Below are 22,372 nucleotides of genomic sequence, written 5' to 3'. Positions count from 1 at the left end.
TAGAAATAAGGGTTAAAAACTAGTTTAAGTTGTTTGTGGTTGCATTTTTATGTTTTTTTTATTATTATCTTTTTTATTTTATATTGTGTGTTTTAAATTAATGTAATCTTTGTTTCATTTAATACAAAACTAATTTATATATATATATATATATATATATATATATATATATATATATATATATATATATATATATATATATATATGTTTTATTGTGTTTTAATGTATTTTTAAATTAAATTTAAATAAAAAAAATGAGGTGGAATTGTGTGGTTAGTGGTAGGTATCACATGTTTAGTGGTAAGGAGTGTGATGATAATGTCATACCCACCACTATAGTGGTTAGTGATGGGTATAACGGATGGTTTTGTAAACTATTTTTTTTTTAAATTAGTTGCACTAGTATTTCAACAAACTTATAGAGTTTTTACAAATTCTTTCAAATATACTTTTTATTAAATAATAAAACATATACGAGTTGGTGATGGTACACGCACTTCTTTTTGGCATGATGTTTGGAGGGATGATATGCCTCTTTCTGCTTCCTTCCCTAGAATTTATGCGCTGGATCTGCATAAACATGTTTCTATCTCTGATAGGTTGTCCATGGGATTGGGGGTTAATACTCTTAGACGGGACCCTAGAGGTGGAGTGGAGCAGGAGCAATGGAATAACTTTACTAGTTTTTTGCAGGAATTCCATCTCAGACCGGTCCCAGATAGACTGGGTTGGCTTAATGATGTGTCAGATACTTTTTCCATTTCCTCGGCTCGAAAATTATTGGATGGTATTACGCTTAGCAACGGAGGTATTTCTACTCATTGGAATAATTGAGTTCCAATAAAGATTAATATTCTTATCTGGAGGATTAGATTATCTAGTATCCCTACTAGAGAGCGTCTTTCTTATAGGGGTATTATGGCGGATTCCATTCTTTGTCCTGTTTGCTCGACTACAGTGGAGACTGTGGAACATATTTTTGCTAATTGCTCAGAGTTGATTGTTCTTTGGACTCATATTGCGATCTGGTGGGGTGTTAGATGTCCTTCTCAGTTGACTGTGGATTCGCTTTTCAATTGGGCTGATTCTAGTGTCATTTTGACTACTTTTTGGTGCATATGGAATTTCAGGAACGTTGTGATTTTCAGAGCGAATACGCCTAAGAAATCTTTGATTTTCGATGATGTTGTTCATAAATCTTATGTTTGGATTTCTAGTAGGTGTAGTAAAGCCAAGATTAGTTGGTCTTCTTGGCTTCATAATCCTGTTAATGCTACTAAGATTATGTAATTCTTTTTTCTAGCTTCTTGCTAGCTAATTTTATTCCGCCGTTCCAAAAAAAAACAAACATCTTTATTAATTTTAAAACAACACAAAAATATCATTTCTCCTCATGAGAAGACACGCAACAAATGTCACCCACCATAGCAACACGTTGATACACTTTAATTCATGCTTAATAGTATAATTGACATCGACCATAGCATCAAGTGACAAATGGTTTTAATTTACATCAGCCTTATTGTCCATTAACGTGTAATAAAAATCATGAATTTGCTATTGATACAGTTTAATTCATGCTCCATATTTAATATTTTTACTATAGGTAGAGATGGCAACGGGGGCGGGTTTTACAGGGGATCCCAATCCTCATCCCCATCTCCGAATCCTCATTCCAATCCCCATCCCCATCCCCATCCCCACCGGGGAATATAAATAAACCCTCATCCCCACCCCCAACGGGGATCGGGGATCCCCAACGGGAAATCGGGGATTTCTTTTTCTCTTTTAATATGAAAAATTTTATGTAAAGAAAACATCCAAATTTCAATTTTACCAGCATAAGTTTAAAGATTTTACAAAATATAAAAAAAATATATAGATTGCATAAAAAATATAAATAAATTTTCTACCATATTTAAATATATACATGAGAAATCAAGTAGAAAAAATTATCAGAGTGATATTTGAGGTAAAATAAATGAACAAAATACAAAACAAAAATCATACATGAGTTTAAACAAGATAAAAAGAAAAACAAAGTATAATTTCAACCAAAAATTACTAATGAGTTACTTGGATAAAATTCTATGTATTGTAAATTGTACTATAAATATATGTTTGTATTACTTTTATATATTAATATATATCGGGGGCGGGTCCAGGGTCGGGGATTAGGGATGTCCCCATCCTCATCCCCTTCCCCACTTTTTTTATTCGGGGATTCCCCATCCCCGGTCAATTTGGGGATTCCCCGGTCAAAACGGGTGCGGGTTTCGGGTTCCCCATCGGGTATGGAGCTTTTTGTCATCTCTAACTATAGGATTGGATGATTCATAATCTTTAATCTTTAAACTCATATGCATCATTTTGAAACCCATTTAAAACTCAACCAAAATTCATCATTTATAAACAAACTCATATTCAATCCCATTCTCATTCATAATATAATGCACATTGATAGTTATAACATCATTCGAAGATTAACCCATGAGCTTATTAACAAAAGCAATTTACATTTGATATAACTCTTTCATAGAAAAGAAAAAAAAAAGTCTAAACTATCCCACCATTTTCAACTTCACCTTTTTCTTTAGGACTAAGTTCTCAATCTATAGTGAAGGGTCATAAAGATAGCCATATATATCATAAAGGAAAAATAAAATTTTTTCTAATAAATAAAAATAATTTTGTCATTTATCATCCTCTTATGCATTATGTTACATTTTATTTTGTGGTAAATTTAGATTACATTATATTCATGTGTTATTTTGTGGGTTTTTCCCTTTTATAAAATTTCATATAATACTCAAATGTAATAAATATATATTCCACTCAATAATGCAATTTTCCTTATAATTTCTAAATTTAATATAATTATTCTAGTTGTTTATTTATTTAAATTATTAGTTATTATTTTACTTTTTTTCTTATAAATTTAAATTTTTTAAATTTTTAGATCTTTATGTTTGTTTATTATTATTATTATTTTTTAATAAACTCATGAAATACGTGAGTGTCACAACTAGTACATTAACAACCAAAAACTAAAGAAATTAGTTAAATATGAAAATATATGTAGTTTACCAAAATACATTAACAACCGAAAGACTAAAGAATAGAATACCCAATCGGTTACTATAATTTGAAGAAAAAAAAAACAAATAAAAAAAACATATATTTAGATGATATTTTGTGTACAAATGTTTTAGTTCACTGGTATTTTTTGTACCGGTTAAATTTGAATGGTATTTTTTTAATAACTTTTTAAATTTAATTACCATCTTAAGTCATTTAACCAAAGTTATATCAATATTTTGTATGACCCAAGTCTTAGAAACTTGACACTGGTAGAAATTTTATATTGTTACACTCCTAAAATTAAGTTTCCTTTAAATCATGTTCTTTTTTTTTGAATGAGATGAATGATTTTTTTGTGTGTGTGAATGATGTAGTGACAGAGCTTGAAATGTTAATTTGGGAGGCCAAAAATAAAATATGTATAAAAATTGAAGAATAAGGAAGGCCAAAGTTAAAATTTATAGTTTTAGGCTTAATATATAAAAATTTTAATAGTTAAGGGTTAGTTATGAAAAAAAACAAGAGGAGGGCACAGCCCCTCCTGCCCTACATAAGCTTCGACCCTGAATGAGGTGAATCACATAGAAGTTGATGTTCATTTGGAAAGAGAGAAATTTGCTAATGATGATGTCAAAATTGTTAAAATTGACCATGTTGATGTTTTTTAAAAATCTCTAGATGGTTATCAACATATTATTTGTGTAACAAAATACATACGGTTGATCTCTTACAAGATTAAGATTGAACGAGGTTGTTTAAATATCAGAATATTTTATATATCAATTTTAACCTTACAAAGCTGATTAATATTGAGCAAGGCTGTTTTAATATTGGTATATTTTATATATCAATTTTAACCTCACAAAGTTGACTGATATTTGTTTAGTATGTTAGATATGTAAAGACTAAAAAAAGAGTGAGATAAGCAAAGCTAAATGAAAGAAAGGAGGAGTTAAAGGACAAAAGGTGTTCAGTGTTGAAAGGTTGAGGAACAATGTTTAGAAAAGGAAGCAAAGAAGGCTTAATCGGTATTTATGACTTATATATAATCAATATTCATCCGAAGGATAATCATATGCATTTTCAAGAAATAAAATGAGAGAAAGAGAGCTTTATGAAGGTTTCTTTATGTCTTCATCACCTTGGGGAATGAACTAAAATCTGCAAGCTTCAATTCCGCGTTCATTTTTTATTGTACGTTCTCATCGATTTGTTTGATCATTAATGTAGAAGTATGATTATCGCATGCATGTCTTAAGTTTTAAAGTTTTTTTTTTGAAAGTCATTTAATATTAAGCTTTGAAAATTTTGATTAATGATGCGGAGTTTGTAAAACTTAAATGTTTGCAAGTGTTTAAATATAATTTGTGTCTTTAAATTTATGCACAGGTAGCCTACCCATAAAGAGGCCACCATGGCTAGCGTTCTAGTTAACACGGTCAAAGAGGCAATAGATGATTTAGGAGAAAAATTGCAAGAAGTACAACCCGTCAATGCACTCGAAGAGACTATAGCTGATGTAGGAGAAGAATTACAAGTACAACCTATAAATGCACTTAAAGGGGCTATAAGTGATGTAGAAGAAAAATTACAAGAAATACAACCTGTCAATGCAATCGAAGAGACTATAGCTGATGTAGGAGAAGAATTACAAGTACAACCTATAAATGCACTTAAAGGAGCTATAAGTGATGTAGAAGAAAAATTACAAGAAATACAACCTGTCAATGCAATCGAAGAGACTATAGCTGATGTACAAGAAGAATTGCATGAAGTAAAACCTACCCATGGCCTCATAGATACCATATCTGATGTACAAGACAAATTGCTTGAAGTACAACCTGTCAATGATCTCATAGAAACGGTGTCTAATATACAAGAAGAATTGCATGGTATACAACCTCTAAATGAACTCAAAGAGACTATAGCTGATGTACAAGGAGGACTGGATGACATGCTAGTTGTTGCAACAATCATAGAGACTATAATACCTCCTTTGATTACAGTCATAAAGATTGTAGTACCTCCTATCCTTTCCCTCATGAAAAAAATCACCATTATGTGTGCTAAATGGGACTGAAGAGGACTAAAGTGGTTTCTACTTATGATTTAAAAGTGCTTAAGAAGGTAATGTGTATTCAAAAGTTGAGGAACATGCAAAGGGCTTAAAAGATAATATGTATACAGAGGTTAAGGAACGTCATAACTTTTGTAATGTTATTGAGTTTGAAATTGATCAGCCTAAAGTTAAATGATTATAGACAATAAGAACGGAAATGTCAATAAATATACAATGTTATTATATAAATTGAATGAACCTTGAAGGATATAAATTATTAATTTCTATGAAATTACTTTTTTTATTTTATTTTATTTTATTTTAATTTTTTTTTTTTTGGGGGGGGGGGGGGGGGGTGGGGGTGGGGGTATTTTCTTTATTTATTTATTTTTAAGAGATATGTCTTTTTAATGGAGAAATTGTGAGATCAGATATTACTGGTACGGTCTTTTATGACTGTTTGGAAAGCGATAAACAACAAGATCTTTAGCAGAGATGACATATTCCCCTATTAATACGGAGAATAATATAATTGCTTTGGTGTACATGTGGGTTCAAAACAGGCGTAAAATTGGAATTTGCAATTTGTTAAATGGTTTTATAATCCATTTTTTCTTGTATGTAATGGTGTCATCTTAGCATCTTTTTCTGATCTAATTGTATAGTTGTTCCTTGGATCCTTGTTGTTTTCTTTTTTCCTAGTATCTTACTAGAATTTGCAATTTGTTAAATGGTTTTATAATCCATTTTTTCTTGTATGTAATGGTGTCATCTTAGCATCTTTTTCTGATCTAATTGTATAGTTGTTCCTTGGATCCTTGTTGTTTTCTTTTTTCCTAGTATCTTACTAGAAATTGGTGTTGTTTTTTGTTTATAATTTTTTTTCTCTAATTCCAAAAAAAAAAGTTGATCGCTAGTACGCTTCAGTACGAGTTAAATGATACTCTATATGTTTCATATTTATTGTTCACTTTTTACTTTTTAAAGTTTCTATTATTCAATTTTGAACTTTAAATATTTTTATTTGTATTATAAATTACTTGATGAAACTTATACCAATGAAAATACATTTAAAACAAAATTCATTCATATATTTTGCATCAAGTATTATATATTTATAGTGAATTAAGCGCATTTGATTTGACATACGGAATTGTAAGAACACAATGAACATGGTGATTTAGGTGCTAAAAGATGTATTTAATTATCATGAAAAGATTACAAAAATAAACTAGATCTAGTCTACATAATTAACTCACTCAAAACATGCAATCTCTCTCTCTCTCTCTCTCTCTCTCTCTCTCTCTCTCATGTCACAAGTTTTCAATCCCATATGCAAGTGGGTCTTTTCAAGTCAATCCATTACAAATTCAATCCATGTATAACTTTGTATCGTAACATTCTCCCCCTCAACGTTAAGAAGAGATGACTCGGCTTCAATCTTCCAAAAAGAGCAACTTCACGAACGAAACCTCAAGCGTGAAAAATGTAGAAATGAGCTTCAAATCTTCAGTTCTTCAGTGATTTTCCAATCCAGGTTCTAGAGTGTGAGACATTACAATCCGAGCATCAAAAGGTAAGTTAGAGCATCCAAATCTCCACAAATCATTTATCTAAATTTGAGCATAAAAACACACCCCAAAAATCTTCATTATGTCCAAACCCTTCATAAACCGGGAAAAACCTAAATCACTTTACAATTTCAAATCGAATCACTTCATAAACATCTATTTCTGAAGGCCACATCGGTCTTCAAATCCGCGTAATATGAAAAACTCAAAACTTTTGAATTCTCATATTCAAATCTCTACCCCTTTTATAATCGAAAAATGATTATAAGACCAAAAGGAAATGAGAAAGGGCTTAATTTGGAATTTTACATACAAAACTCCCTCTTGACACGTGGCATAAATGTTTTGCATAATTCCGGAAAATCCAAAAATATCACAATTTTCGAATTCGTCACTTCTCGGACCGCCTTGGACTTAATTCGAAAAACCGGGTATAAACTGACAATTTCGAAAATAAGCAGGGACCTTATGCGCCAAAACAGCTTCAAATGCAAAATTTTACCCCAAATGCAAAATTGGGCATAAATTGTCAATTCGCATCAACTACAGCGACCATATTCGTAATATTTTCCATTTCTCATAATTTTACCCCAATATCGAAACCGGATAAAATTTGTCAAATTTCTAAAACTTCAGGGATTCGAAATGAAACTCTTCATTCTTCTCACCTGTAACGACCATAAAAATTACAACCAATTTGAACTTTTCAAAAACCACCATATTCATTATGTTAATACAAAAAGGTTTTCAATTCATTTATTATCAGAGTATCCCAGAACATCAACATAAACTGAGGAGCGGTACGATCACGCCTTCGCCTTGCCACGATCTCCTGAAGTACCTGAGACAATCCACTGAAACTGTAAGCCCGAAAGCTTAGTGAGTTACCCCCAAAATACAACATACAGCACACACGCCCTTCCAAGCCATAACTCCATGGGATCTTCTGATCCGAATGTCTGAGGGGATTTCCATCCCATAACTCTGTTGACCTTCCGGTCCATATCATCTTGACCTTCCGGTCCTTACCATACGTAGCATACATAGCACATACATAAATATCATATTAACCTTCTATCATACATAACATACATAGCACATACATATCACATAACCACATATAACATGATGACCTTCCGGTCCATAACATATTGCTCATATCATAACATAAAACATACAGCTCTCATATCATCTAACAGCATATATTTCATACTATTCATAGCACATAAGACCTTCATAACATGATGGCCTTCCGGTCCATAGCATACTGCTCATATCGTAACATAACACATGAAACTCTCATAACATCTAACAACATATGTCTCATACTCTTCATAGCACATAAGACCTTCCGGTCACATATATACCACCCTAACTATCAAGAGACCGACCTTAACCAGGTCTCTAACATATGTCATCATAACTATCAAGATGCAAACATAGCAAAGCAATAACATAACAACAATACTCGGATTTCCATCTGATAGAGGGTCGGCCTTGGTGTCGTAGACCCTGTCAGTATAGTGAGGATAACTCACCTACAACTGCCGACTTGAAGGATTAAGACCACGCTGCTCCGACCACCAGCACGAACTCCACCACTGATCATTACCAAATAACCAAACCAATAAATACCAATAATTACCAAAACACCCCTGGAAGTCAGCTGGTCAACCCTTGGTCAAAGTCCAAGTCCTCGGTCAAAGTCAACCTTCCTGGTTGACCCTACTCGTCGAGTCAACCCGTTGACTCGTCGAGTTCCCATACTCAAAACTCCCATATCACGACTCAACTCGCCGAGTCGCCCCAACACTCGCCCAGTCCAACAAACTCTGAGTCTCTTCATGCTCAACTCACCGAGTCATCCTTCGACTCACCGATTCACGACTTAACCAGAAAAGGTTAGGACTCCTCGACCAGACTCGCTGAGTCCAAGAACAGACTTGCTGAGCCCAAGGCAATCTTCAACAGACTCGCCGAGTTGTTCTTCCAACTCGTCGAGTTCCTGCCTATCTTCATCCAACTCGTCGAGTACACCCATGTGACTCGTCGAGTCACTACGCGACTTATGACTAATCTCTTGCCCGACTCGCCGAGTCATCTCCCAAAATCGCCAATTCTATACGTAATACATTCATTCAGACGATCACAGGCCAAACCATTGCTTCCAATACATAGATCTGGACTCCTAGGGCCAGATCCACACGTAAAGTTTCCAACTTTACGTGCATACAAGGCTCAACAAGCTCTACTCAAGCAAAAATGGAGGTTTAAGGCAAGGACACTCTCAATCAAGCCCCAAAGCTCTCACTTTCCAGGTTCATGAGTCGGTACCAGTCTAGATCTGTAGTTGCAACCACAGATCTAGACCCAATACTCGAAAAGAGGCTCATATAAGACAATTTGGCCCTAAACCTTCATTCATGAACAATCTAAGCACAAAAAAGTCAAGGCAACAGCTTTATACCTCTAATCTGATGCCAACAAGCAAGGAAATTAGATCCACTTCGCTCCACTATGATCCCACCAACTCTTGCTTCAAGTATCCTTCCTCTCCAAGCTTCAAAACACACTTAAATCCTTCTCACTCTCAATTTAGGGTTTACAATCGATGGGGAATGCTTCTGGACGTCAAAGGGGGTGCTAAAGAGGCTGGGGTGGGACTTAAGGTTCCTTATATAGGGTGCAAACCCCAGGAATTAGGGTTTCTCATTCCAGCACTGACTTGCCGAGTCTAGCCGCCGACTCGCCGAGTCAGTCACTTAGCACATGACCAAGTCGCGACTCGACTCGCCGAGTCTATCCATAGACTCGCCGAGTCGATCTTCCTTAATTACACCAAGAACCCTAAACTTGCACTTCTGAACTTGGGGTGTTACAATTATCTCCCACTTAAATTAGGCTTCGTCCTCGAAGCCTGCGGCAACACAATTCCAAAAACTACTCCCGCAAAGCATCTCCTGGTATTAACCGATCCAGTTTCCTCAAAACACTACCCCAGAAACCCAACTCTTCCCTCTGCGGAGTCCTGACAACCGCCTCAAGCCGGCCACCGGCTCCTTCCTCTGACAACCACACTTATCAACCAAATACCACCCAATGACACTTCAACCATTCTGAACTACAATGATCACTTGCCTCATACCAGCTAGATATCACCACGAACCACCAGGTCTCGACCCTGTACGCCACTGCTATCCCTTTCTTTGCCTGACATTACTTTTACCGAATTCACTGCTGAGACTTATCCCGCTCCCTTTCTGAATACAACATATTTTTTTTCCTTCCGTGCAGACAGGATGACACTTACTTCAGCTCCTGAGCAACTCCCATGAGTTCTCTTCCGTAATCACATACACATGCTGAACTTTCTCCAGCATCCTCGGGTTGGAAAAATCCGACACACTGAAGACACCCTCAGACATTCCCCAGGATGAATTACCACTACCTACATAAGCTCCTGATCACAACCACCCTGAGAATCCAAGATTATATCCTTACATCTCTTCCGAACTCCTCTGGTTCTACATTAGCAGGAATCCTTTCAGTAATTGTGTCTCAGTGGGACCCCCCCCCCCCCCCCCCCGTCCCCCAACTCTGGCAACCTCCCGGCCTTACCAGGACTTGCCTTCCAGCCTCGGCAGACATCCAACTCAAATGTACTTCCATACCACTGGCACAATCACAATGCCCAAACACCATATTGACATACTTTCAATCCTTCATTCTCACTACTGCTTTCACCTCTATAACCCAACACCCCCCCCCCCGGAGCTACATACCTTTCCTTTGCCTTACCCAAGGAAGTCTACCTGATCGCCTTGTTACTTTAACAAGTGCCACGGTGCTTACACTCCACTCTACACCATTCCCTTGAAGGGTAACCACTATCCCATGCATCACACATGCTCTGAATCTGCTCGCAAGGACTCTCGAGTCCATGTACTTCCTTCTACTAACCTGATCCATACCCGAGGCCAGACCTACTATTTTCTATAGCATCGCAGCATACTCAATCTATCTCCTCATATAGATCTAACAACACATTCAGAGTCTCAGCATGACTGAACCGCCCTTCCAGGCCTGCAGCCACCCTGAACAACTCTCAAAACTTTCAGTATGGATGAATTGCCGTCCAGGGTCTTCAGCCTGACTGATACACCTTCCGGCCTTCGGTCTAACTGATACGCCTTCCGGCCTTCAGTCTATTCGGACTGCCCGAACTATCATACATCATCACGAACTATCCTCCCTGGGAATCTCTCCCGTATATATTGTTCTAGCCCTCTTGGGATTCCGAACTCTAACTCCATTCCATATACTCAGATTCCGGCCTAGCCATAGACCTCACAACATTCGATCCACTTTCTCTGAAAACCTTGGTCTGTACCCCGCCCCACCTGTCTGACACTTACATATACCAGCCCACACCCTTGGCTGACTGAAACCTTGCTGAATCCCAAACAGCTAATCAACCTCTAATGCTCGCCGATTCCTCTGAGAATTTTCCAATTCTCCCCACTTAGAGCACTGACATCCAACCACCAGTGACCCAACCGGCATCACTTAGAAACCTCACTCAACATATTCCCCTTATCCAAGAACTGATTTCCTCTAAAATGAGCAACCTTCACGAATCACATCCTGACATAGCACATTTCAAACTCTAAGGGAGTTCGATCTTCAGCTGAACACTCCTCAAATTGCAAATGCTATACCCGACATCCAGACCAAAAGCCTAATTTCCACCAACAATCCCCATCAATCCTCCTAGATGTTAACCAAATACGACTCCCAATACCAAAACCCTCGATCATTCGATAAACCAGGCGAAAAGGACTAACAAATACGATACTATAACTCATGCGAACAAGACTAGCAGATATACAATACTCCATAACAACCACAAGATAACAAGACGGAAGCATACCCGCAGCTGCATCTGGCTCTGCCCTGACCTCCTCGGCAGTAAGCTGAAAAGCTCGACCCTGAGCCCTTGGAGGCTCTGCTCCACCCTGGCCCCCGCCAGTAGCCCTCAAAGTGGCCGGTGCTGGAACCTGCACTGGCCTAAAAACAAGCTGTGGACAGTTGTCCCTCATGTGACCAACCTAGAATCAACGGTCTTAGACCGTTTAGACTCCGGCTGCGACTGCACTGGGGCCTGCCTCTGCTCTCTCAACTGTAACTCAATCTCCAACTCACGCCGCCGAGCGGCCTCCTACAACTCCAGTAAGGTCTCGCGCCTCTATGTAGACACAAAATGACTGATATCCCTTTTAAGCATACTCAGATATCGGAGCATCTAACTCTGCTCCGAAACAAACTCAGGGCAAAACATTGCCCTCTCAGTGAACATCCTGGTGATCTCCGTCACCGACTCTGAATCCTGCTCCAGTTCCAAGAATTCCTGAGCCAACCTCTCCCTCTCAACCCGTGGAACATAACGGGTAGTGAACATCTTCCGGAACTGCTCCCATGTAACCGCAGCCCACTGCGCATCAAAATACGATCCCGTAGTCAACCTCCACCAATCCTTTGCCCCAAGCCTTAAAAGGTTCAGAGCACACCTCACCCTCTGATCCGCAGGGCATGAACACGTGAAGAAACAACCCTCCACGTTCGACAACCACCTCATAGAAATGATCGGATCCTAAACTCCATCAAAAGTATGAGGCTTCGTATTATCGAAGTCCCGATACTGAAAACCTCGACAAGTTCCTCCACCTGCCGCTGATACAGCCGCTGTAGCTGCTATGGCAGCCGCCTCTGCAAGAGTTGCATAGCACTCATCAAACTACTCAATTATGGCGGTCTTGATCGCCCCAAACATCTCCGGCATATCCGCCCTGAACATAGCAGCAATCTCATCATGTAGGATCTCACAAATCCTGGCATCCAACTCATCCATACTCATCTGACCAATGACCTCGGGTGGCGCTGATCCACCCTAACCGTCCTCTCCTGTTCCCGATCCTGACCCGGATCCACCCCCGACATGCCTCGTAACCACCATACTGGAAATACAACGCCATAAAATCAGATGCTTCCCCAATAACCTGGGAACCAACTCCCAACCCGACCCTAGGGGTTCTGACTTCCTTGATACGCGTATGGGTCCTGTGCTTTCAGTAGTACGTGATGGGTTTTAGCCATAAGAACTTTCCTATGTGCGCATGCAAAACCCTAATGCTTGGATCTAGGCTTTCTAATAAACATGCTTTGAATCCAAGACTTCTAATGACTAATTAGGTTAAATAACAACATTGAAACAGATCTAGAATCATACCTTTGAGTTCCTTGTTGATCTTGAGGTCTTGGAGCTTCTAGAGTCACAAATGTCACTCCTCTAATGGCTTACAAACACCAATAGCAAGAATAATGATTTAGGAGAGAGGAGAGGGGAGGAATTCGGCCAGGGTTCTCTTACTTTATGAGATGTATCGAATTCCCTATGCTATGGGGTCTATTTATACTTGCAGACTCCTTAAAGGTTACAACCTAAACCCTAATTGGATAATCTTCTCTTAAGGCTATCCAAATCCATTCCATAGATAAGCCTTTGGACGATTTTGGCTATCCTAACACTCTTAGAATTCGTCCAAAGCATATCCCAATGGATTTACAGTCTAAAGCTTAACTATCAAACAATTGACAGTTTATACCCCTTTATTTAATTAATCTCTTTAAGTCACCAAATTAATTCTAATTAATTCTATGACTTATATTAATCAAATAACAAATATATTATTTATTATATTATTCTCATAATATATTAATAATATTTACTCTCTCTTAATAAATCATCCTATCAAGTTGCTATGGTGAAGGCAACCCAAAAGGACTATGCACAACCGGATCAAATACTTGACTAATATAGTTACAGCCTTAGACACTATTCCAACAGTCTCCCACTTGGATAAGTCTACTAACTATATTTACAGGTATAATTCGGTTTGCAATCGTAGCTCTCAAAGACGCTGTCAACTCTGATCTAATCAATCTTGTCCTTTAGATAAGGGAACGTACAGTCTTCTATTAGATATCATGCTGACAATCCTATGGAATGGTTATTCAAGCATTTAGGTTTCTCGATCTCTGATTTATTTGACATAGAACTTAATCGAACACATCAATTCAGTTCTGACCGGGCCCGACACATAAGTCAAATCAAATCATCGAGCGGCCGAGATATCGCTTTTACCTTCTTAGATAAAAGTTTACAGATAAACTTCGACTTATATGCATTTACTTATTCATTAACCAACTATACACAACAATACGTTTTATAACACCAAGTTACTGATGCGTTTTCGTATTATCAATGTAATATTAATTAACAAATACTAAACCATATATCTAGGTTTTAAGACTATATGATATTATTGTCTTGCGATCACCTTTTATATCGTATTCCATAAGGTGATTCCAGCAAGCGCGGGTTTATTCCAATGCTCAAAACTAGTTCATAAGCACTCATGAACGTTGCAGCAATCTTTTGCTATGTCTAACACCATTTAGACATTCTACACACCAATTCATGACAATCTTCATTCATATCTACTCCCAACATATGAACGATTGTGGACTATTTGAACAATTCGATTATTCCTAATAAACTCAATTATTCTGGAAGTCAAAACATGCAAAGTGAAACAATAGCTAAACAATTAACATAAGATAGTAACATTACTCATAAATAAAACTCCTTTATTTAATCATCAAATGTCAATTACATTTATCTATTACACATTTCTAATACTATCTAATCTATGCTAATATCATCCTTCAGCCCAATACTCCTAGCATGCTGTAAGTGCTTAACCCTACTCAGTCCCTTCGTAAGCGGATCTGCTGGGTTATCTTCTGATGATATCCTCTTCACTATGAGTTTTCCTTCTTCTACACGATGTCTAATGAAGTGATACTTTCTGTCGATATGTCTTGATCTACCATGATCCCTCGGTTCCTTGGTCAAGGCAACCGCGCCTTCGTTATCACAGAAAATCTCCATTGGCTCCTTTATGGCAGGTACAACTCCAAGATCACCGATGAAGTTCTTTAGCCATATTGCCTCCTTCGACGCTTCGCTTGCTGCAATGTACTCTGATTCGCACGTTGAATCAGCTACGGTTTCCTGCTTGGAACTCTTCCATGTCACTGCTCCTCCATTTAGGGTAAAGACCCAGCCCGACTGCGAACGGTAGTTGTCCCTGTCGGTCTGAAAACTGGCGTCACTATACCCTCGCACCTTCAAGTCATCACTCCCTCCGAGGACTAAGAACCATTCCTTCGTCCTCCGAAGGTACTTAAGGATGTTTTTCACCGCAATCCAATTTGCTTTGCCAGGATTCCCTTGATATCTGCTAACCATGCTCAAAGCGAAGGCTACATCAGGGCGAGTACAAGTCATAGCGTACATGATTGAGCCAACTGCGGAAGCGTATGGTACTCGGCTCATTTCTGCTATCTCAGCTTCGGCACTCGGACTTTGAGTCTTACTCAATTTGGCATTACTTTGTATCGGTAGTTCTCCCTTCTTTGAGTTTTCCATACTAAAACGTTTTAGTACCTTCTCTATGTAAGTATTCTGACTAAGTCCAATTAGTCTCTTACTTCTTTCTCTTACTATCCTTATTCCCAAAATGTAAGAAGCCTCTCCGAGGTCCTTCATAGCGAAGCACATCCCGAGCCAGGACTTTACCTCCTGCAGAGTCGGGATGTCGTTTCCTATGAGTAATATGTCATCGACATATAGAACGAGGAAGATTACTATACTCCCACTGGCTTTGACATATACACAAGATTCGTCTTCGCTTCGTACAAATCCAAACTCTTTGACTTTCTCATCGAAGCAAAGATTCCATCTGCGAGACGCTTGCTTAAGTCCATAAATGGACTTCTCAAGCTTACACACTCTATTCGGATGCTTCGGATCCACAAACCCCTCTGGCTGAGCCATGTAAACATCCTCAGCCAACTTTCCGTTAAGGAAAGCGGTCTTGACATCCATTTGCCAAATCTCATAATCATGAAATGCGGCAATTACTAGCATTACTTTAATAGATTTAATTTTCGCAACTGGTGAGAAGGTCTCATCATAGTCAACTCCGGGAGTTTGAGTAAAGCCCTTCGCGACCAATCGCGCTTTATATATGTGTACGTTCCCATCCACGTCGGTCTTCTTCTTGAAGATCCATTTGCACCCAACGGTCTTACGTCCGGGCACATAATCAACCAAATTCCAAACTTGGTTATCATACATGGATTGGATCTCGCTATCCATTGCCTCTTTCCATTTCGCAGACTCCGGGCCTGCCATGGCTTCCTTATAGCTATTAGGTTCATCAAGATTTATTAGTGTACCATCACTAATATACGTGTCCCTTCGGTAGTAATATGAAAACCATAAAACTGGGGTAGAACTCTAACTCTATCGGAACGTCTAAGAGGTAAGGATTCGTCAATCGGTTCAACCGGAGTTTCCTCCTCGGGTTGAGTGCCAGCGGTAGAGGTTCCTTCATCTATCGACTCTTGAGTCTATTCAAGTTCGATTTGCCTCCCACTGTCTCCTTGGCTTATGAGTTCTCGCTCTCGGAAAACTCCTCTCCTCGCAACGAAGACAACATTGTCCTTAGGTCTATAGAAGAGATATCCAAAGGATGTCTGCGGGTAGCCGATGAAAATACATCGCTCACTTCGAGGTTCAAGCTTGTCGTGAGTATCTCGTCTTACGAAAGCCTCGCAACCCCAAACCTTGATATGTGCCAACGAGGGAGCTTTCCCTGTCCACATCTCGTGAGGTGTTTTGGCAACCTTCTTAGTAGGGACTCGGTTAAGGATATGGGCGGCAATCTCTAAGGCATACCCCCAAAAAGAGATAGGTAGTGAAGCACGACTCATCATAGAGCGAACCATATCCAATAAAGTTCGATTACGCCTTTCTGCCACACCATTCAACTGCGGTGTCCTAGGAGGCGTCAATTGTGAAACTATTCCACACTCCTTGAGATAATCGTGGAATTCAAGACTTAGGTACTCTCCTCCTCGATCGGATCGAAGCATCTTGATTTTCCTGCCCAATTGATTCTCCACTTCATTCTTGAACTCTTTGAACTTTTCAAAGGTGTCTGACTTTTGCTTGATTAAGTAGATATACCCATATCTACTATAGTCATCGGTAAAAGTCACATAGAAGCGGTTCCCATCCTTCGTGGTTGATCTAAATGGTCCACATACATCGGTATGTATTAGGTCCAATAGACCCTCGCCTCTTTCACATGTACTCGTGAAGGGTGACTTAGTCATCTTTCCAAGCAAACAAGACTCGCATGTGTCATCTTCCCTAAGGTCGAATGACTCCAACACTCCATCCTTTTGGAGTTGGGCTATGCGTTTCTTGTTGACATGTCCAAGTCGACAATGCCACAAGGATGCTTTATCCATACTAGTGGAAGAATCAATATTCAAAACATCATTTCCTAAGTTATCAACAATCATAACGGTTTCATATATTCCATTACATGGTATAGCTTCAAAGTAAAAGACACTATTTACATAAGCCAAAATAGAACCATTCTCATTATTAAAAGAAAATCTAAATCCTTGTCTATATAAACCATGAAATGAAATGATGTTTCTTGCCATTTCTGGCGAATAGCAACAATTGTTCAAATCTAAAACCAAACTATTTCTAAGCACTAAAGAATACACTCCAATCTTGGTCACAGGCGACGATCTTCTGTTCCCCATGATTAGATTGATCCTTCCTTGCTCCACATCCCTACTTCTTCTTAGTCCCTGCACATTAGAACAAATGTGATAACCACAACCGATATCAAGGACCCAAGAAATAGCATGATTAGAATCGTTAGATTTGATTGTGTATATACCTGCGAAAGATGGCTTGATCTTTCCCTCTTTGATTGCTTGCAGGTAATCTGGGCAGCTTCTCTTCCAATGTCCTATCTTGTGGCAGTGGTGGCACTCTGCCTCCTTCGGGTTAGAGCAGGGCTTAGCGGGATCAACTTTGGTCCCACTAGAAGAGGCACCATCTCGGGCTTTCACCTTGCGATAGTTCTTCGATGAAGCTTTCCTCTTCTTTCCCTTTCCTTGACCAATAGCCAAGACAGGAGCAGCGGACGGATTGGGAGTAGGTGCAACAGACTTGTCCTTGAAGTTGCTCTCAGCAACCCTCAAGAGACCTTGGAGCTTGCTTAGGGTGACCTCTTCTTTGTTCATGTGGTAGGTCATCCTAAATTGGTTGTACATCGGAGGCAAAGAGTGAAGCACCATGTCGATCGCCAAGTCTTCACCGAAGTCAACATTTAACTTGCGAAGGCGATCGACATACCTTTGCATCTTTTGCAGGTGCACGGTAAGAGATTCTCCATGACCCGTCTTAGCGGAAATCATGTTGGTGAAAATCTCATAACGCTCTTGTCTCGCGTTTTGGTGATATCTCTCCAATAAGTCTTGGTGCATCTCGTACGGGTACATGTCCTCGTAGGACTTTTGGAATTCGGAGTTCATGGTAGCAATCATGATGCAATGTACCTTCGTTGCATCTCGCTCATGAGTTTCAAAGGCGGTGATTTCGGCTGGAGTAGCGATTTCGGTGTTGATTTTCTCGAGCTTCTCATCAAAGACATACACCTTGTCCTCATAGCGAGCAATGGCCTCGGGTGGCGCTGATCCACCCTTTGACCGTAACCCTTTGACCGGCTATCACAGGTCAAAAGCCAGTCAAAAGGGTTGTGGTAAACACCAACAACAAGTTTGATGGTATATTGAATACAAAAAAAAACGGACCAAATGAGTACAAACGCAAAAGTTAATTACCCTCAAAAGTCATTTTCCCTAAAAATTGTAACATCCCGGAATATCAAGAGTAGAGTTGAAGGGCTAAAAGTGTAAGTGTGAGAGGGCAACTCGGTGAGTCCACGAATGGACTCGGCGAGTAGGGTCGCGACTCTAGTCGCGTGTTAAGTGACCAACTCGGCGAGTAGCATGGGTGGACACGGCGAGTTGGTGATGAGTGGAGAAAACCCTAATTTCGGAGGTTGAGCCCTATATAAAGAACATAACACTTCTTCCCCAGCCTCTTTGCCTTCCCTTTGAGTTCTAGAAACCCTAAATTCGTGTGAGCCTTCCTTGGTGAGAGATTAGAGCCTTGGAGGAGGTAATCTTGGAAGGAAAATGAAGAGCAAGAAGAGTGGAGCAAGGGGCTTTGCAGAGAATTGGTTCATTCATCAGTGGGAGCCTTCATTTGAGGTAATAATCTTCTGTTTGAGCTTTTGTGCATCTAGATCTATCATTTGTGGGGGATTTGGGGCATAAATGAGGTCCATCTCAAGTTTGGTGTAAGATCTGAGGTTGCTACCTCAGATCTAGGTTGTTAATGATCCAGAAAGCCATAAAGTCTATACTCAAGAATTGTTGGTGAAGTCCTTTTGTCCTAAACCCTAGCCCTAGAGTGTAAAATGTATAGATCTCTTTGGATTCACGTAAAGTTTGCCACTTTACGTGATGGTTGGCTTGTAGAAGGGTAGATCTGTGGTTTAGAGCTTCTGCATGGCTTGGAAAGCCTCTGTATGGTTTCAGATCTAGGGGTACTCGGCGAGTCACAAGGGTGTACTCGGCGAGTTGCTTGAAGATAGACTAAAACTCGACGAGTTGGAAGAACAACTCGGCGAGTTGGTTGCAGATAGCCTTGAACTCAGCGAGTTTGTTCTTGGACTCGGCGAGTCTGGTCGTGAGAGTCCTAACCTTTCTTCTGGTTGAGCTGTGAATCAGTGAGTCAAGGGATGACTCGGTGAGTCGAGTGTGAAAGGACTCAGAGTTGTTGGACTCGGCGAGTCTCGGGGTGACTCGGCGAGTTGAGTCGCAAATTGGGGAAAGTTCAGTCAGGGGTTGACTTTGACTTTGACTTTGACTTTGACCAAGGTTTGACCAGTTGACTTCCAAGGGCATTTTGGTAATTGTTGGATATTGTTTCGAGTTTAGTGTTGGTGTTGGCTAATGGTGGAGATCGTGTCAGTGGTCGGAGCAGCTTGGGCTTATCTGTTCAGTCGGCAGTTGCGAGGTGAGTTATCCTCACTATATCGACAGAGTCTACGGCACCAAGGCCGGCCCTTTTATCGGATTGTGATCCGGGTATCGTTGTTATGTTTTTGTTTGTTGTGTTGCATCCTGTTAGTTAGGATGGTATATGTTAGAGACCTAGTTAAGGTCGGTATCCTGGTATATAGGATGATGCTATGGTAGTGACCGGTTAGGTCGGTATCCTAGTTAGGATGATGTTATGCTATGTGATCTGTTAGATCGGTTTGATTGGATGTGATATGTTATATGATTGAATGTTTATGTGCACATGGTTGTTGGACTGGGATTGGGTTGAGGTGGGACCTGCTTTGTGCTGTAGGCCAACATACCCAGGGCAGACCGGTTATCCCGAAGGCCCAGCGAGCGGTCTGGATAGGATGTAGGCCCCAAGAGGGCGGACCAGACGTGCCGAGGCTCGGAGAGTAGACCAGGCCGACTGAAGGCCCAATGCGGGCGGACCAGTCATATTGTAGACTCAGAGAGTGGACCAGGTGGATTGAAGGCCCGGTGCGGGCGAACCAATCACACTGTAGACTCGATGTATGTGGTTAGACTCGGAGGGTGGACCAGGTGGACTGAAGGCCAGTGCGGCGGACCAGTCACACAGTAGACCCAAAGTGCATGGCTGTTCTGTGTTCTGTTATGATATGACATGTTATGCGTCTATGGTATATGTGGTTGATATTTTGGGGATATCTCGCTAAGCTTTTAGGCTTACAGTTGTGGTTTAATGTTTTTCAAGTTCTTTAGGCGACCGTTGCAAGGCAAAGGCATGATCGTACCGCTCCTCATGATTATGTTTTGTGATGTGCTTCTAGGAAGACTCTGAAATAATTTTATTGAAAACCTTTTTGTAATAATTTTATGAAATCAGGTTGTTTTTTGAAAAGTTTAAATTGGTTGGAATTTTATGGTTGTTACAAGTTGGTATCAGAGCCTTGGTTTGAGTGAATTGGAGGAACATTCGTGTGAATCCAGTCTCAAATCGAGGAGGGTTTTCAAAAGAGAATTTAAAATGGTTTTAAAAATGAGTAAAGGAGGACGCGGAGGTACGATCAGCCGGAGCCAGTAAGTAACCCCAAAATACCATACATGATATTTGTTTTGACCACGGGGGTCGTATTCGGATGCGCAGAGAGTTGCAGTTTCATGGGATCAGTTCCGGGAGATGTTCAGCACTCGTTATGTTCTGCGGGTCGAGAGGGAGAGATTGGCTTAGGAGTTCCTGGAGCTGAAGCAGGATTCGGAGTCGGTGACGGAGATCACCAGGATGTTCACTGAGAGGGCGATGTTTTGCCCTAAGTTCGCTTCAGAGCAGGCTCAGATGTCCCGATATCTGAGTATGCTCAAGAGGGATATCAGGCAGTTTGTGTCTATGCAGAGGTGTGAGACCTTGTTGGAGTTACAGGAGGCCGCCAGGCGGTGTGAGTTGGAGATTGAGTTGCATTTGCGAGAACAGAGGCAGGCTCCGGTGCAGTCGCAGCCGGCGCCGAAAAGGTCCAAGACCGTTGATTCTAGATTAGGAGATCAGGGCAGCCACACTTGTGGGAAGTGTGGGAAGGGTCACACCGGAGTTTGTAGGTCCGGTGGTGCATGCCACAAGTGCGGAAAGGAGGGGCACAATGCGAGGGATTATCGGCAGACAGCCCCGGTTCGGGATCTGAGCATTTGTTATCATTGCCATCAGGTTGGACACTTGAGGGTCAACTGTCCATAGCTTGCTGCAGGACCGGTGCAGGCTCCATCACCGGCCACTTTGAGGATTACGAGTGGAGGTCAGGGTGGAGCGGAGCCCCCAAGGGCTCAGGGTCGTGCTTTTCAGCTTACAACAGAGGAGGTCAGGGAAGTGTCGGATGCAGCTGCGGGTATGTTCTTCCTTGTGTCTTGTTATTTTGTGATTATTTTGGAGTATTGTATATCTACTAGTCTCGTTTTGTGGTTTCTGGTATTGTAGTCGTTGTTCCTTGAGGGTTATGGTATGGTTAAGGGTTTGGTGTTGAGAATTTCGTTGGTTATCTTTCATGAGGGTTATTAGTGGGAATCTAGTGTTTGGTCTGAATGTTGGGCAACATCTGCAGTCTGAGGAGTGGTTGGCTGAAGGTCGGGTTTCTTTCGAGCCGTGATGATCCGTGATAATATGTGATTTTGTGAAGGTTGCTCGTTCTAGTGGGAACCAGATCGTGTGTAAGGGATTGTGTTGTGTAAGGTTGATAAGGGAGGTCGGTGATGGTGACCGGTGGTTGATAGTCAGTGCTTTAAGTGGGGGAGAATTGGAAAATTCTCCGGAAGATCGATGGGCAAGAGAGATTGTTTAGTTGCTTGAGATTCAGCAGTAGTTCTATCAGCCAAGAGTGTAGGCTGGTATGAGTAAGTGGCAGGCATGCGGGGCGGGATACAGACCAAGGGTGATTAGTTGTGGAAGGTCTGGGATCGGGCTGGGAATTGAGTATGAAGGGTGGAGATAGAGTTCGGAACCCCTAGAGGGCTAGAAAAATATGATTGGGAGAGTTTTTCCTGGAGGGATAATTCAGGATGTTGGATGCTGGTTGAACGGTCCGGA

At 40.4% G+C, this 22,372-nt stretch overlaps 2 protein-coding genes across 2 annotated transcripts; both read left to right on the top strand.

The window, feature by feature from the left end:
• The first annotated feature begins 918 nt into the window (after positions 1 to 918).
• On the top strand, positions 919 to 1,290 carry LOC111887963 (uncharacterized). Its single transcript, XM_023884095.1, has one exon. It carries the CDS (start codon positions 919 to 921, stop codon positions 1,288 to 1,290), a length of 372 nt encoding a protein of 123 aa, XP_023739863.1.
• A 2,832-nt stretch (positions 1,291 to 4,122) lies between these two features.
• Positions 4,123 to 5,466, top strand: LOC111887956 (uncharacterized). The gene is made up of 2 exons (XM_023884089.2): positions 4,123 to 4,275; positions 4,471 to 5,466. Exon 2 carries the CDS (start codon positions 4,496 to 4,498, stop codon positions 5,159 to 5,161), a length of 666 nt encoding a protein of 221 aa, XP_023739857.1. The 5' UTR covers positions 4,123 to 4,275; positions 4,471 to 4,495; the 3' UTR covers positions 5,162 to 5,466.
• Positions 5,467 to 22,372: the final 16,906 nt, after the last annotated feature.

Source organism: Lactuca sativa, chromosome 5 (assembly GCF_002870075.4).
Source record: "Lactuca sativa cultivar Salinas chromosome 5, Lsat_Salinas_v11, whole genome shotgun sequence".
Lineage (NCBI taxonomy): Eukaryota > Viridiplantae > Streptophyta > Magnoliopsida > Asterales > Asteraceae > Lactuca > Lactuca sativa.
The sequence above is the reverse complement of the archived record's forward strand: the minus strand, read 5'-3'. Positions and strand labels throughout refer to the sequence as shown.

Excerpts from the sequence above, each read along its gene's own strand:
- LOC111887956 (XM_023884089.2), top strand. The coding sequence starts at position 4,496 with ATGGCTAGCGTTCTAGTTAACACGGTCAAAGAGGCAATAGATGATTTA.
- LOC111887963 (XM_023884095.1), top strand. The coding sequence starts at position 919 with ATGGCGGATTCCATTCTTTGTCCTGTTTGCTCGACTACAGTGGAGACT.